This window comes from Phaenicophaeus curvirostris, chromosome 11 (assembly GCF_032191515.1).
Source record: "Phaenicophaeus curvirostris isolate KB17595 chromosome 11, BPBGC_Pcur_1.0, whole genome shotgun sequence".
Taxonomy (NCBI): Eukaryota; Metazoa; Chordata; class Aves; order Cuculiformes; family Cuculidae; genus Phaenicophaeus; species Phaenicophaeus curvirostris.
Window position 1 is genome coordinate 22,265,858 of NC_091402.1, and position 15,021 is coordinate 22,280,878.

The following is a 15,021-nucleotide window of genomic DNA, read 5'->3' on the forward strand; positions in this document are numbered from 1 at the left end:
GCATCTAAAGATTTTGGGTGGTGGATTGGTTTTCTTTTCCCTGAAGAATGGAAAATTCTCAAGGCTTCTGTGAGGCAGAGGAGGAATGGCTAAATGTCATTGCAGGCATCTGCTATCAAGAGGTAGCTGGTAGGCTTGGGAATATTTAGTAGGTAGACTTGGGAAATGTTTTCGGAAGGCAGTTCAGTGTTAAGGCAGACTGAAAAAACACATGAATTTACTCGTAAAAGACAGTATTGTGCAGAGAGGAGCTGTCAAATAAACAAACCAGCCTGTTATCTAATTGTTATGCATGCTGTGTTTTGGAGAAATACTGCTTGGCAGCTGATGCTCTTGTATTCCCACAGCACTGGATAATGGAGAGTGGAAGTGGGCACCGGCTATCGCTGCCACTTCAGGCATCGTGTTGTCGGTCCTTTGCAGGCGGAAAAGAATTGAGACAAATGAAGTGCATAAACCTGAACCTCCACCTGCACAATAACTGACAGCGTGTTGCTGCTGAAGCAAAAGGCACCTCGATTTGCTGGGAGCAATTGCTGTGCAGGATTAGCATAGTATTAGAGAACGAGAGTCGTCTGGGCTGGAAAGCCAGGGTGTTAAGGGACTTGACTAAAAATAGGATTTGGTATAAGTTTTACAGGGATGCCAGTGCAGTCGTGTTGAACATTGTTAAGTAGAAGGTAACACCTTGGTCATGTACTGAGCAAAGAGTCCAGCCACTGTTTGATCTGGGTTCTCCAGCAAGCTGGAATCATGAGAACAGAACGATATCGGGCTGTGATCAGCTTTGGCAGCGTTTGCTGTTAAACATTACATGTGCTTTCTAACTGCATTGAAACCGTGGTGTGCTGTTTTGTTGGCTGGATAATGTTATTAGGAAATCATTTGTTAATATCTGCATGCCGAGGAGAAATCTCTTTATGGAGAGCACGTGTGTACCTATTTTTGATGGGGTGGTTTAGATAGTCAGGCTCGGGCAGACTCCTGTGAATGAATATGAAGTGGACTCTATGCATGTTACTATTTTTACCGGGTACCATTTTTTTTCTATTAGATGTTTATACTTTCTATTATAAGTAGGCTCAAATGGCAGCTGCAGTTAGGCATTACCTATTGCATTGTTACGTTAATCTTTTTCATTTGGTAAATAAACACAGTAGCAATAAGACAAGTGGGTAATGATTTTAAACTAGAAGAAGTTTAAACTAGATCATAGGAAGAAGGTTTTCATGCTGAGGGTGGGGAGGCCCTGTCCCAGGTTGCCCAGAGCAGGGGTGGCTGCCCCTTCCCTGGAGGGGTTCAAGGCCAGGCTGGATGGGGCTTGGAGCCCCTGATCCAGTGGGAGGTGTCCCTGCCCATGGCAGGGGTGGGACTGGATGGGCTGTGAGGTCCCTTCCAACCCAAACCATTCTGTGATCATTCTATAATAATCTTTGCAGCTGCAGTTTTCAGATGCTGCTCTTGTGATTGGTGGGTTTAAACAGACCAAAGCGTGTAAAAGGTGCATAAGCACCACTTCCACAGTTTAGCCTTAAAGTTTAGAAACTAGTACATGAGACCTGCACTGAAGAAGGAAAATTGTTCCTTTTTGTGTTGAGAGTATCATTGGTTTGAGCAAAGAACTAAGAATGTGGAAATACCAGTTTGTGAGTGCAATATTATAATGGCAGTTACGGTACTGACCCACAGTTGTTTGCCAGCACACAGACCTATATTTTTGAGATATACTGGTTTAGGGATATAGTTAAAGAAGGAAAACCTGGTTAAGCAAGCTTTCACAAGGAATGACGGCGTGTCCACAGTGATAAAAGTTGGGAGTTAGTTGCATTAGCACCAGGAATTCCAAAGCGGCTTCCCATGGCACAGTACCTATTTGCACATTTGAAGAGGGCTACTAATGGAACTTTTTCATCATGTAGTGAAGGAACCTACTCAAATACTGTGGCAGAAGCCAGAGCACTATCTCGATTTGCCTACTACATTGCCATGTATGAAATTAAACATGTTGTAGAAGCCTGCAACTCCTGTGAGTTGCTGTAGCTCTGCTGAAGTTGGTGAACAAAGCGTAGCAAATGCATCATGGTTTTTGGTTTTATATTGACATTTAATTTTATTTAGAAAGATTATCTGTTTAATGATTAACGATTGCAAAAAGACTTCAATAGTATAGTATTTCTGGTGACCTTGCGCTTGAGCAAGACCTTGCAGTAGGTAATGGTGAACACTAATATTATTATTCTTATCATTGTTTCTTTCTACTCTTTTGCAGGCATTTGGGCCTGGATTTAGTTCCTCGGAAGGACTTTGAGGTTGTGGATTCAGATCAGATCAGTGTTTCAGATCTTTATAAAATGGTAAGAAATCTGTGGGAGATACCTTCGAGTTTTCGCATTGGGAGGGAAAGAAGGGAAGACATTTTTATTATTGACTGTTCCATACTTTCCTGATTAGAGCGGTGTCATAAGCAAAATGTCCTTTTCATTCTGTCATTGCTAGTCACTAGTATATTCATATTAGTACGCAGCAAAGTTTAAAGTTGTTTTGTAAGTGGGAATTGTGCCATTAATGAGCCCTAGAGCTACTAATGCAATTCATAATTTAAGCATATTTTAAGTATATTTGGGTTTTCTGTTGTCAGAAAACGATGACTATGTCATGCAGTTAACTATGTTTAGGATCAGGACATAACTCTAAAGGGAGAAACAGTGTGGAATGTGGAGTGGAAATGGAAGCCAGATCTTTCCTGATATATTACTCTATTTTAAAAACAAACAAACAAAGCCATAACCCCAATAAAAACAAAGCCAGCAATCACATTAATACAACTTCTTAGCCTAATATTGGAATTAGATGATCTTTAAGGTCCCTTCCAAGTCAAACTGTTCTGTTTTCCAGATAAAATAGATTATTTTTTTTTTACATAAATATTGTTAGCTTCACTCACTTCTAGTAAATCTTTAAGCTATGTACGATTAGAGAGTGATGGGTCTGAGTCCAGCTGGGGTTTTTTGATATTCAAGATGCACATACTTCCTAAAACAAAGATGTATTTTGCAAACAGGCTCTGTGCTGTTGCTGGTTTGGATTATTTGCACCATGTAACAGTGGATTCTGTGGAAAGAAATAAGAATTGTTACATAAGAAATCCTGACGTACATCACTCTCTAGATTTTTAATGTTTGTTCCTGATTTGCTGTAGACCGAGTAGAGTTTGGTGCTGTTACAGTAGAGTTTTCCTCAAGGACAGGCTAGAAATAACTCAGACCAAAATTAAATAAGTAATGGCTCAGAAAATGCAAGAGAAGTTGCTAACAGGGTTGCTTTATTACACTCTTTCATTCTGCAGGGGATTTTACTCTACTTCTAGCACAGTAAAGAGCTGATTTTTCATTGTCAGGGTAGTCTGGTTATGTCACCCATCTCAGTCCTGAAGAAAGCATCCACAGCACAGTTTGCTGCTCAGATCTGCACCGGTATCAGGATGTGACCGTCAGTCAGTTCACGCTTCACTGTTGCTTTGGTTTGTTGATTCAGGAAGACAGTGCTGTCCAAACACATCTAGTTCATAGTCAGAAGGCAATTTCAGGAACCAGAACAGCTGAAAACTGGTTATTTTTTTAACAAATTTGGCAGAAATTTAAGGGGGAGACCATTGGAGTTTTTTTAAGTTTTAGAGGGGGCTTATGTGGTTTTGGTTTTGTATTATTTAACAAAAACCCCAGGAGAGAATTCTCCTTATTCCTGACAAAATACTTAGTGAGCTCTCAAATGAGCAGTGAGGTTTTATGTTCTAAAATAATCTTATGGGAGTAGTTATGAGAGCCCAATTACTTTCTCATATTTGCAGGATTGTAGAATGTTAAATGTACCATAGAAAACAGTCTTGTATTAGCAGAACAGCAGACGAGGTACCACATTAGACATTCCTATCAGTGACAACAAATTCAGGCATTTTAAACAGAGTCATTAGGCTTAGAGTTACTTTTCTTGGTCAATTTTAAAATTTAAGCATATTTTTTAGCTTTCATTTTTCATTGTTAAGTATATTTGTGACTACTGTATGACTATTTCTCAGAACTGTTGTGCTTTGAGGCCTTATACATCCTGTTTCTCCAGGTTACTTGTTACAAAGCTAAACATTTAGTGGCCTCAGGACGCACGGCTTTTGTCAGAAATCATTGCTTTACTCCTGAAGGAAACCAAATTGCCCTTTCCATATGACAGTGTGTGTAATTTTAATTAATATGATGGAACTCTGTTTGAGACTGACTTGGTAAAGGTAGCATTCACTTAGCAAGCGTCATTAGGAAAGGAAGGAAGAAGAGCAATAAAAACTAGTATTGGTAGGTAAGATACGGGAAGCAAGCTCGAAGGGGAAAAAGGAGATAAGGAGAATCGATAGCACTTTCAGTAAATTAAAACCTTACTCAGAGGCCAAGTTGGATAAATCAAGAATTTTTCAGTGCCTTCAGTCACTAGAATGAATGCATGGGAAATTAAGATCACCAAGAGCCAGTATTGAAGAACAGAAGTATAAAAAGCGTAACAGAATAGCACAAATGGGTAATAGAAATATCAGAAAGGCATTGCACAAGTTAAGATATAAAAAGCAACTATTGTCAGTTGTATCAAGAATCAGTTTTATATGAATAAACTGGTAGTAACTGGGAAAGTAAAATTAAGTTTTATCCTAGAGGCAAATGAATTGGCACATGGTGCAAGCAAATAACATGGTATTTAATGTCCTTTGTGTGCCCCTCAGTCTCTGAGGTGGTAAACTGTGTCATATCACTAACAAAACCTGTGGAAAAGTAAAAGGAATCACACTTGCAACAGGGAGGTAAAGCTTATAAAGTAGTTACCAGTTTGGGGGGATAGAGAATAACGTGCATTTCGTTATGAATGTGTAGAGAAGCCATGTCAGGCACGCCTGTGATGATCATTAGAAAGATGGGGTCAAGAATACAAGCAAAGGGCAAGTGTACTTTACACCTTTAAAAGAGCTGATGGTGGAGTGGGTGCTAGTAATCATTCTCTCCTTGCAAAATATACTGGAAGAGGCAAAAAAAATCCAATTATTTGCAACAAGGAGGTGAGTAATAGTGACTGTGAACTTGTTCAGAATAAGCAATTTTTCAAAGTTCCAATTTACTTCCAGAACATAGATGACTCTGGTGGATAGAGAGGGAGCAGCTGATGCCATATTTAGATTTTCATAAAAATTTTAATTGTTTTTTTTAATTGAAATTCTCCTAAGGTCGCTAGTTCTACATGAAATTACTGTAAAGTAAACACAAAGCTAATTAGAAATCGCATACTCAAAAAAAAAAGAAGTGAATAGTTGTCAATAATTTTATTAAATAGGAGGAAGGGGTGGATCAGCTTGGTTTCTTGTGGTGGTCATCCGTTTCACTAATGACTCTGGGATGGAATAGGAAGCATGCTTCCTAAATAGGCAAGTAGTAGAATGTGGAAAGTGGAAATATATGGGAGAAAAGGATCAGGATTCAAAATACTGGAGAGATATGGAAGAAATTATCTGAAAACTGTTGGAGACAAGTGGGAATCAATGGAAGGTTTTCACTTCTGCAGTCAATTGCTGCTTCTGAAGTACATATTGGGATGCTATAAGCGTAGATGGTTTTGTAGAAGACGACTTGGGTATTTGCTTACCTCCCTCTTCTTAGTCAGAATTAGAGATGAATTTTAGTCAAAAGAAGCCAGGATACCTTGAGCAGCTTTAATAACTGATCTTTTCTATGCCAGCTGGTTCTGAGTGGTTGCAGGTGACAAAAACCTGAAATAGAAAACTCAGCCACCTGAACTCGGAGGGGTTTAATGTTCAGGAGATGGTGCAGGAGTTAGACAAGCAATGGAGGTAGATATCATTGTTTCTTCTGCTGACAGTGTGAAAGAGGACGTTTTTATAACCGCGAATGTAAACAGATGTCAAAATATGCCATTTAACTTAATATCTTCTTGACTTAGTCTCATTATGAAGATTGTATTTGCTTTTGTGGTGAAGTCTTCTGTTCTGTGTGAAAGACAGTGACGTAGTTTGGAAAAAGTATCACCGAATACATTCTGTGAGCTCTCTTTTCATTTCACTTCTTTTGGAGCTATGAGGTTATTAAGAGATTGCGCTGATCCTGCTGCAGAGTGTATGTGTTTGGCCCGAATGAGATGCTGGATGTGTAACAGAAGGATAGAGATGAGGTGAACAAAGAGAATATTTATTAACACGTGGGAGAGCTAATGTTAGTATTTCAGTTTAAAATCCTAATATTAAGATGAACATGTGTGGAACAGGCAGGACAGAATCATTAGTGATATGGTTTTTAAAGCTCTGTGAAACCTTTTCAATTTAGATTAGTATTTAAATCTCTCTGAGATTAAATGGGTTCAGTGAGTCTTGCTGTCCATTTTCTGATTATAACATCTTCTATTATAAAAGGTTTTAAATACAGGATCATCATCTGAATTCTGTTTCGGAGATGTAGCTCTTTATGCTGATGCTTCTTTACAGGTGTTGGCCAGCTGAAATGGTAGAAGAGTCTTTAACCATTTACTAGGACTTCATTTTCTAATCAAAGAAAAAGTTTAAACAAAGTCTAATACCCATCATCCTCTCTAGATGTCCGTTTTTTAATGAATGTGCCTTTTCATAGACAGCATACTAGTACGTATGGATTAAGGGTGAGGGATCTCCCCATTTAGCAAGACAACACATGGATCATACAGTACAGGGTGAGGGACTTTCTTGTTGCTGTTATAGTGTTGGGAATCGTCTAGCTTGGGACAGCCATTTGCGTTAAAAGCTGAGGTAAATACCACCTGTAAATTCAAACAGTTAAGCTAAGAAATGGGTTAACTGAGAAGAGCCTTTAGGAAAGCCTCGTGGTCTTGTGAGTGATGATATACTGTGAAAAAAGAATCTGAAGAGTTGGTAATAATCTTGAGTAGTCGAATTTAAAATTGCTGTTCTGGTGCTGCACAGTCATAATGTGAATATTTCTTACTTGTAAAAAGGTTTAAATTTTACTATTTTGTATCTCCACAGCATTTGTCAAGTAGACACAGTGTCCAGCAGAGCACATCACAGGTAAACATCATCTATGTTTGAGTTTTTGTTGTTAAGTGTTCGGTGATGTATGTATAGGTGTGCTGGAGATCACTTGGTAAGACCCACTCCACAGAACTCTTCATCAGAAGAACCCTAAGTAATTAACTTAGTAAGGTCCTTCTTCAACTTCCATTTAGCTCCATTCCTTAGCTGGAACTGTTGTTCCTAAAAGATCGTCTTCTGTAGTTATATCAAAAGCCTCAATCTGGCCGCGTCAAGTCACCTTTCCACCCACTAACATGCAGCTTAATAGGTTTCCATTTCACATGTCCTTTCTGTAGTAATGTAATCCTTTCCTGATCATGAAATCTGGGTCTCACTTTTGCAGGAGGACTGTGCTTCCACAGGTACCTGTCTTTAAAAGACGAGGATTTACTTGGATTTAATTTCAAACCCAGAACAAAATTCATTTTAAATTCTGTTTTTTAAGCTAGTACAAATCTGGGTTGAAGGTCTGAAAACATTAAGGTTGTCTTCCTTACTATGTTCTTGTCTGTGCATTTGGAGAATAGCCTAGTGAGCGCTGGCTATTCCTGCAACCTGCTTAAGATCAGCGTACAATGGATATAAAGGGAAGTGGTTGGGTCACCATCTCTGGAGGTAATTAAAGGCATGTAGACATGATGCTTAGGGACATGGTTTAGTGGTGGACTTGACGGTGTTCACTTAACGGTTGGACTCAGTTATCTTAAGGGTCTTTTCCAACCTAAATAATTCTGTGATTCTATAAAAATTAATGAATAATTTTATTTCTAATTATACTCTTCTTTTTTTTTCTTCACCATCCCAGTTTTCAATGTTGTTAGTAGGTCTTGATATACTGACTCAAAACATAAACCTTTTTGATATTTGACTTCATTGGTTGCTCGTGTTATCAGCCGTTGTCAAGATTCCTTTTTGTTATATCTGCGGGGCATATTAGCTTGCAAAGCCTGATTCTAAATGACCTTCATCAAAGAATTGCAACTGCTGGAAAGAAATAACATAACAAATGTTATTCTTAAAAATGCTTTGAAGTCCATCTGCTTTAAATGGAAATCATCAAGAACCAGCTTAGTGTTATCTTATTGTAGTTCATTTTCAGTACCAGAATCAAGACAATAGAATCATAGAATCATTGAGGCTGAAAAAGTCCTCTAAGCTCATCCAGTCCAAACATCAGCCCAGCACCACTTTGCTTACTAAACCATGTCCCCAGGTACCATGGCCACATACTTTTTGAACCTCTCCAGCAATGGAGACTCCACCACCTATTTGAGAAATAGGATTGTTTTGGTTTACTTGATAAAAACAGGTTTAAATGCATAATTATTCTTTGTCTCATTGGTTATAGTGATTTCTCAAACTGTTCAGATTAAACATGGGAAAAATAGGGGAAGGAAACTTAATATTGTATATCTCTGAGATAGAATGTGTTTGAGATTAAGCTTTTAGTTGATGGGGAGAGGAGAGCAGGATCTCATTTAAAATTATCAAGTTGGTCGTGTGTCCTTTCTTTGTGAGGAACTAAAAAGCATTTGCCTTGTTTTTAATCAGGTGGATACAATTCGTCAGCGTCACGGAGAAGCTTGCCGTCTGCCAGTGCCTCATCACTTCTTCCTCAGTTTAAAGAGCTTCACCTACAATACGATTGGAGAAGACACAGATGTCTTTTTTTCTTTGTATGATGTTCGAGAAGGCAAGCAGATCAGGTAGGAATGTATCAAATAACTACAAAGCTTCCTAGGAAAACAATTACGAAGAAAGGAAACACGTTGGAGAAAAACATGCGAGCTATTCTTGTGGTACAACTGAGAAGAGAAAGCTTATGGTTGACCTTATGGTTCCCTTTTGTAACTCACCTCATAATCTTGAGGTAACTTTTCAGCCAGACTCTTCTACCTTATAACAATAAGCAAATATATAAAAATACTGTCGAACGACATGGCCTTGTAAACAGGTTAACTGCCTTTGCTATGATCAAAGGGGGTTTGGTTTGATGAGTGTGTGTTTAGTATCTCTAAACTTCCATTACTTCTCGTGGGTGTAACTGAATGGACAGCGGTGACGCTACTGCCTTTTTTTAGGCTGTAAAAAGGGAATGTTTGTGATGGCTTTTAATAGAGTAAAATGCAACACTTTGAAACACTGGATTTAGAAAGGATGAATTCATAGGGGAATTGATTTTCACTTCTTGCATACGGGGAGTTTTCGCTGACGCAGGATTCCCAATTGAGATGTCAGAACACAAATCTCTATACCAAATTGCTGAAGCTTGACAGGTTTGACAGGCATCTGTCATGTCTTTGTGTATTTTTTGGTGACAGTTAGCTCCATGGTTCTCATCATCATCTAGTCATGTTTTCTTGACTTTTAAACTGTCAATAGGAAGGCATATCAGCTGCTCCAAAATGTTCGCAAGAACACTGTAGCTAAAATTACATCACATTTACACACTTCTTGAATAATTTTCTTGTAACACGTCTTAATGTAGACCATTATCATTGCCTGGAACTTTCATTTAAACACTAAGCAGACTTCTGAAAAGGTGGTAGCAAATTTTCCCCAAGTTCTCTCTGAGTTAGAGGTTTGAGTCCTCTCAAAGGTCTGATATGCAGGATCAGCATCTCAGTGGGAGAACACCCCTAACAGAGACACTCCAGGTGCTCCAAACCAGAGTTGTGGAAGCTCTGTATGTTCTAGAAATCAGATGCTGCTTGGGTGGAGGAAGGCTTAGTGCAGAATCATAGAATCACAGAATGGTTTGAGTTGGAAGGGACCTCAAAGCCCATCCAGTCCCACCCCCTGCCATGGGCAGGGACACCTCCTACTGGATCAGGGGCTTCAAGCCCCATCCAGCCTGGCCTTGGACCCGTCCAGGGATTGGGCAGCCTGGGCCAGGACCTCCCTACCCTCACAGCAAAACATTTCTACCTAAGATCTCATCTCAATCTCCCCTCTTTCAGCTGAAAGCTGTCCCCCCTCATCCTATCCCTGTACTCCCTGATAGAGATCCCCTTCCAGCTTTCCTGGATCCCCTTTCAGTACTGGAAGCTGCTCTAAGGTCTCCCCACAGCCTTCTCTTCTCCAGGCTGAACAACCCCAACTCCCTCAGCCTGTCCTCATGCGGGAGGTGCTCCAGCCCTCGGATCATCCCCGTGGCCTCCTCTGGACTCGCTCCAACAGCTCCATGTCCGTCCTATGCTAAGGACTCCAGAACAGCAAAGGGGTTTGAAAGATATGGGCAGGTGAAAAATAAACAGGAAGATAGACATGAGTAAGGTCAGGAGAAGGGGAGATAGGATCACTGAGTAGATGTGCACGGTTGAATAGCTCAAAAAGAAATGAAGTTTGTTAATGTGGAAAGATCCCCATTAAAAGCTGTGGTACAGAAGTCTGACTGCATTCTCTCTCCAAGTGTGGAACTGACCTTAAGATCCACATTTCTACATTGCTTCTGTCTTTAGGTAATAGCTCTGGGAATGCTGTGACAATGTGTGTGTATTTGTCCCCTGATAATTGCTTTAAACGTTATCATGTTCCATTGTTGCTAGTTGCTATGTTATGAAGCAGAAAATTATATTTTGCTTTTATTGTGCAATTACATGCTAAACTTTCCATTTGTTATGCTTTTAATAGCAGCCTTCTTATAGCTATTTGAAAATAGAAAAGTTCTCTCATTCACTGTCAGGGTAATGATTTGTCTACTGGGAAAAAATAACTTTGAATCATTCAGAATTATTTCTTTAATATTCAGGGAATTTTCTTAGGGATTAGGCTTACCAACTAATGAGGTTTTTCTTCTGCTTAGTCATGAAAAACAGTCCGTCTTTCTAATTTTTACCTCTTTTGTAGCAATGTGGTCTGTTGGGATAGCTAATCCTCCATCAGCTCCTGCTATACTTCGGTTTATTAGGTTCTTAGTGTTTCAAGTATTTTTTGAAGGGATTTTCTTGTGTGCGTAGATTTTTAAAAAGGGCAAAGGAGGAGTGATGCCTTTTTTCATGTTCTTTACTGGTTGCTACGTTGACTTTCATTCCCTAGACTCTTACAAGTCTGCATTTGCTTGGTTTTCCTATTTGTCTCTTTTCCTCTTAATTTTAAATTGACCAGTACTGTCTGGGTTTGTATGTGAAACCTGCTGTGAGGAGGTAAGTGGTGTTACTAGACATGTTCATTCTTTCCTATAAAATTACTAATACAAAGCTATTATAAAACAAGAGCTTTTGAAAAAATCAGTCTCGTATCTCTTGCCATCACCACCCTTATTCCTGCAGAAATTTGTTCAGGTTGAAGATCAGATACGACATGAATAGGCAGGGATACAGATTTTTTTTCTACAGGGTTATTTCAATTTTTAGTTGCTAACAGGAAGAGATCAATTAGTTGCAGGTATTCAAAGTTCTTCCCTTTTCTTGCTCAGAAAGAACAAAACATTGTCATGGACACATAGAGCTGGAAGAGATTTTGCAGTCTTAACTGGCAGGGTGTGAATGCACGCTTGTTAAAATGTTTAGATGAACTACATAGCTCAGAGAATGCAATTACAAGTAATTTTCTGTCTATAGGAAGGCCCAATGTAATGAATACGGCTGCATACTTGAGTGCTTTCTGTTGCAAAAGTCACTGTCAAAACCCAGTTGTGTCTCTCTGACTGCAGTTGTTGCCTGCAAAGCTAGGGAACAGGAATATGGGGTTTAGAGAACAAGAATTAAATGAGGTAACTGCTGTATTAAACCTAAGAACCGCTAGCTTCTCCCAGATTAGAGATGCTGATAAAATAGTTATTATGTAAAAGAGGTGTAATCCAAAATTAGAAGCGTTCCCTACAGTTATGGTCAAAGCGTTTCACGCATGCCACCTGGCAGGGACTAACTCTTTTAATTAGTCCAAATCACCATCACTGGCAGGGACTAAGGACTCGTGCTATATGAGTGAAGTCTCTTTTTTAGGAAGTAGAAACTTTTCCTAGCTGACAGAGAGGATTCCATTCAGGAACACAAATATGTACCTTTCATGATGTTAATAACAGTAAAATATTTATGTCAGTGTCAGATGTTCAAGGGTGCAGACTCATGAGAACCCAAGGGGAACGTAACTGGTGCTGAGCTCCATTTCTCCTGCAAGCTTTAATAATGTTTTTAACATTGTGGTTGTTTTTCGGTCAACGTGGCAGACAGAAGTGATGGGTAGTTATTTTCACTATTTTCTGTTTCTATGGAAATGCAGTGTTTGCAGTCACAGCCTTACTGTAAGCTCTGTCATCCTCCCCTGGGGCTTCAGGCCAGCGTGGTAACTTAATAATTCATGAGCATTAAGCCTGAATTTGCTGGGAAGTAAACTGCGTTGCTCGGAGCTGTTTCCTCAGAGCCACATTAATTTCCCTGACAGATTTGGTGTTCTTTTCTCAGAGATGTCTTTATAAAATACACTCCATAAACCAAAGCAGCGTACTTTACTTCACTTGTTTGTGAAGCTGGGGTTATTGCAGATCTGCCGGATAAGGCGGCTCACAAAAGAATCCCCCCTCCTCTTAAAAAAAGAAGAGAAGAGAACAGAAGGAAAAAGCCAAACACATGCTATGAGCACTTGCTCGAGCAGGAAGATTTTGAATAGCCCACGAATCATTGCTTGGGCAGTACGCAAACTGAAAGTTCAACAGAAGTGTTTTTTCAGTCTCAGGGGTTCAGGAGTGACCTCTGTTCTCCTCGGGCGCAGCATCGTTCTGTACATACACTTTGACTCGCTCTCACTGCGAACTGAAGGCTCGTTGTGTAGAACGCTGGGAGATGTTACACTAGGTCAGTCTTACAGCAGTGGTAAGATCTTAGATTTTATTTTATTTTCCCCAGAACTCTAGAAGGTAAACATAATTAACAGGAAGTAGGCTTGAAAAGCTTTTTACAGAGGATACTCCTAAATGAACTACAAACAAATTGCTTCATCATCTCGAGAGCTGTGCCTGTACAATCGCAATATGTAGATGCATTCCAAAATATTGGCACAAAAAGGAAACTTAATTGAAAGTGTTTGTGATCTTTCCACAAAGTAGTGTTTCCAAGAGACTTCAGCTCTTAAGAGGAGCCAAAATTATTTACCCTTTGATCATAACTTTTCTTCGTGCCCTTACGTAGGTGTCACGAATGGTTGTACTTCATCAGAAACTCATTCTCCTATTGCTTAAATAATTCTCCCAGGGAAAAATCAGTCCAGTATTTATGACAGTTGGAAATGACTGAAATGTTGATATATACCTGCATCCTTTCTTCATGAATAAGAGAGGCCTTGTATTGCTCTTGCTAACTGCATTGCATGATGCAGCACACAGGAAACTCAAGTTTTTTTCCTCTGCCACCACACGGGCAATTGGAGAGCAATAACTGTTCTTTATCATCAGTTTCCAGTTCAAACAGCAAGCTGGTCGCAGTCTCTCTGCAGCCACCAGCTTTGGCACCGTGTGGCTGTTGATGCTGTACCAGCATTCAGAAGTGGATGCATAGTCAGGATTTGTGCCGCGCAACCCCACACTAATTAAACCTACCAATGAGTCAATACAAGGGAGTTCACTAAGCCATCCCAAGCTCTTTGCCCAGCCTTTTGATGTCATTTCTCACGCTACGCAAACCTGCAAACATCCAACCTCAACAACAAGAACTCCCCCCAGGCACAATGCCACTCGTGCTCACCCGACAGTACATTTTGTCCCTGTTTGCCCCTTCCTTCGCGCTGATTGCTTCCTTCCTTTCTGCATTAACGGATGCCAGTTCAGCACGGTCCTGCCTTTCGGGCAGTTAAAGGATGCCAAGAAGTGAGACACTACGCTGCTTTCATTTTTCTTCAAGGAAAAGAACAAGAAGCTATTTGACTTTGCTTATCAGAGCCACGTTTCTTACATTTGAGTAGCTTTCGCAATTACTAATCATGCCAGTGATTGTAAAACCTGACGTTACTGCACAAGAGGGGGTTTCACTGTGATGTGAGTTAGCGCAGGAGGAGATGTTGCAGTTAGAGTAATTGAAGATTGCTTCTAGTACATAGGAGCAAGAGGAATAAATAAGCTTTTGTTTAAGATACTGCTAATGGTGTGGCACATCTTGGATCTGAACTCAATAAGGGAAAAATGTTAATTCTTTTCTCTGTTTTGGTGCGTTTCTTCTCTCTGAATAGCTGATTTTTTGACAGTAGTTTGATCGAGTGCTTAGATTGCATCAAATACTCAGTCCCTCCCCATACTTTAGTTCCACCACTCGTTTGGCAACTGTAACTACTGGGGTTTGAAATTTTCCTTATGATGTATTTGTGGCTTTTTAAACAGACTAATGTATCTGTTTTCTTTAAACAATTAGAACATATCCAGTTATAATAAAAATAATGTGTCGTGCATACAAACACAGACAATTGTTTCTATATGGGATTTACTCAGATTTGATATTTTGGTTTTACTAAACTGGACTCTGGTGTTGTCTAGGTTCTGTGCCTGCTCCTGTCTTTGTGCAGAAGATTAGCTCAAGGAACAGACACGTGAAAGGCTGAACTCTTTCAAAGGAAGTAGCTCCAAAAATAAGATATTAAATGTCTGAGTTCCCATTAAGTTTCTTGACTGTAAATTTGTGTGTCTGTGCCTTAAAAAGAGAAGCTGTAATTATAGCTGAAGGCAGTGGATCTTCAGATTGTTGAAAACAGGGTTGTTCTTAGTGGTTTCCTGTGACCAGTTTCCAGATCGTGCTCCAGGATATCCCAATGTGGTCAGCACCAGGGAGACCTTAGGGGGATATTTAGACTAGATTCTGTTGACTGTTCATGAACAGCGGTTCCAAAGATTAGAGGAATCCTGGTGACAAGAAACAAAGCTGAAAGTTTAGGAGAACTGACCTCTGAAGAAAGGTGGAAGAACTTGGTGGCTTAGTCTTTTAAGCTTT

The 15,021-nt window shown here is 39.7% G+C and overlaps 1 protein-coding gene across 13 annotated transcripts in view; it reads left to right on the top strand.

Annotated features, from left to right (window-relative positions):
* DOCK3 (dedicator of cytokinesis 3) overlaps window positions 1-15,021 on the top strand; it is a 152,878-nt gene that overhangs the window by 53,377 nt on the left and 84,480 nt on the right. For all 13 annotated transcript variants that reach the window (XM_069865810.1, XM_069865818.1, XM_069865811.1 and 10 more), the window contains exons 7-9: window positions 2,270-2,354; window positions 7,061-7,102; window positions 8,660-8,814. In XM_069865810.1, the coding sequence (XP_069721911.1) occupies window positions 2,270-2,354; window positions 7,061-7,102; window positions 8,660-8,814 (282 nt within the window). The remainder of the gene's footprint in view (window positions 1-2,269; window positions 2,355-7,060; window positions 7,103-8,659; window positions 8,815-15,021) is intronic.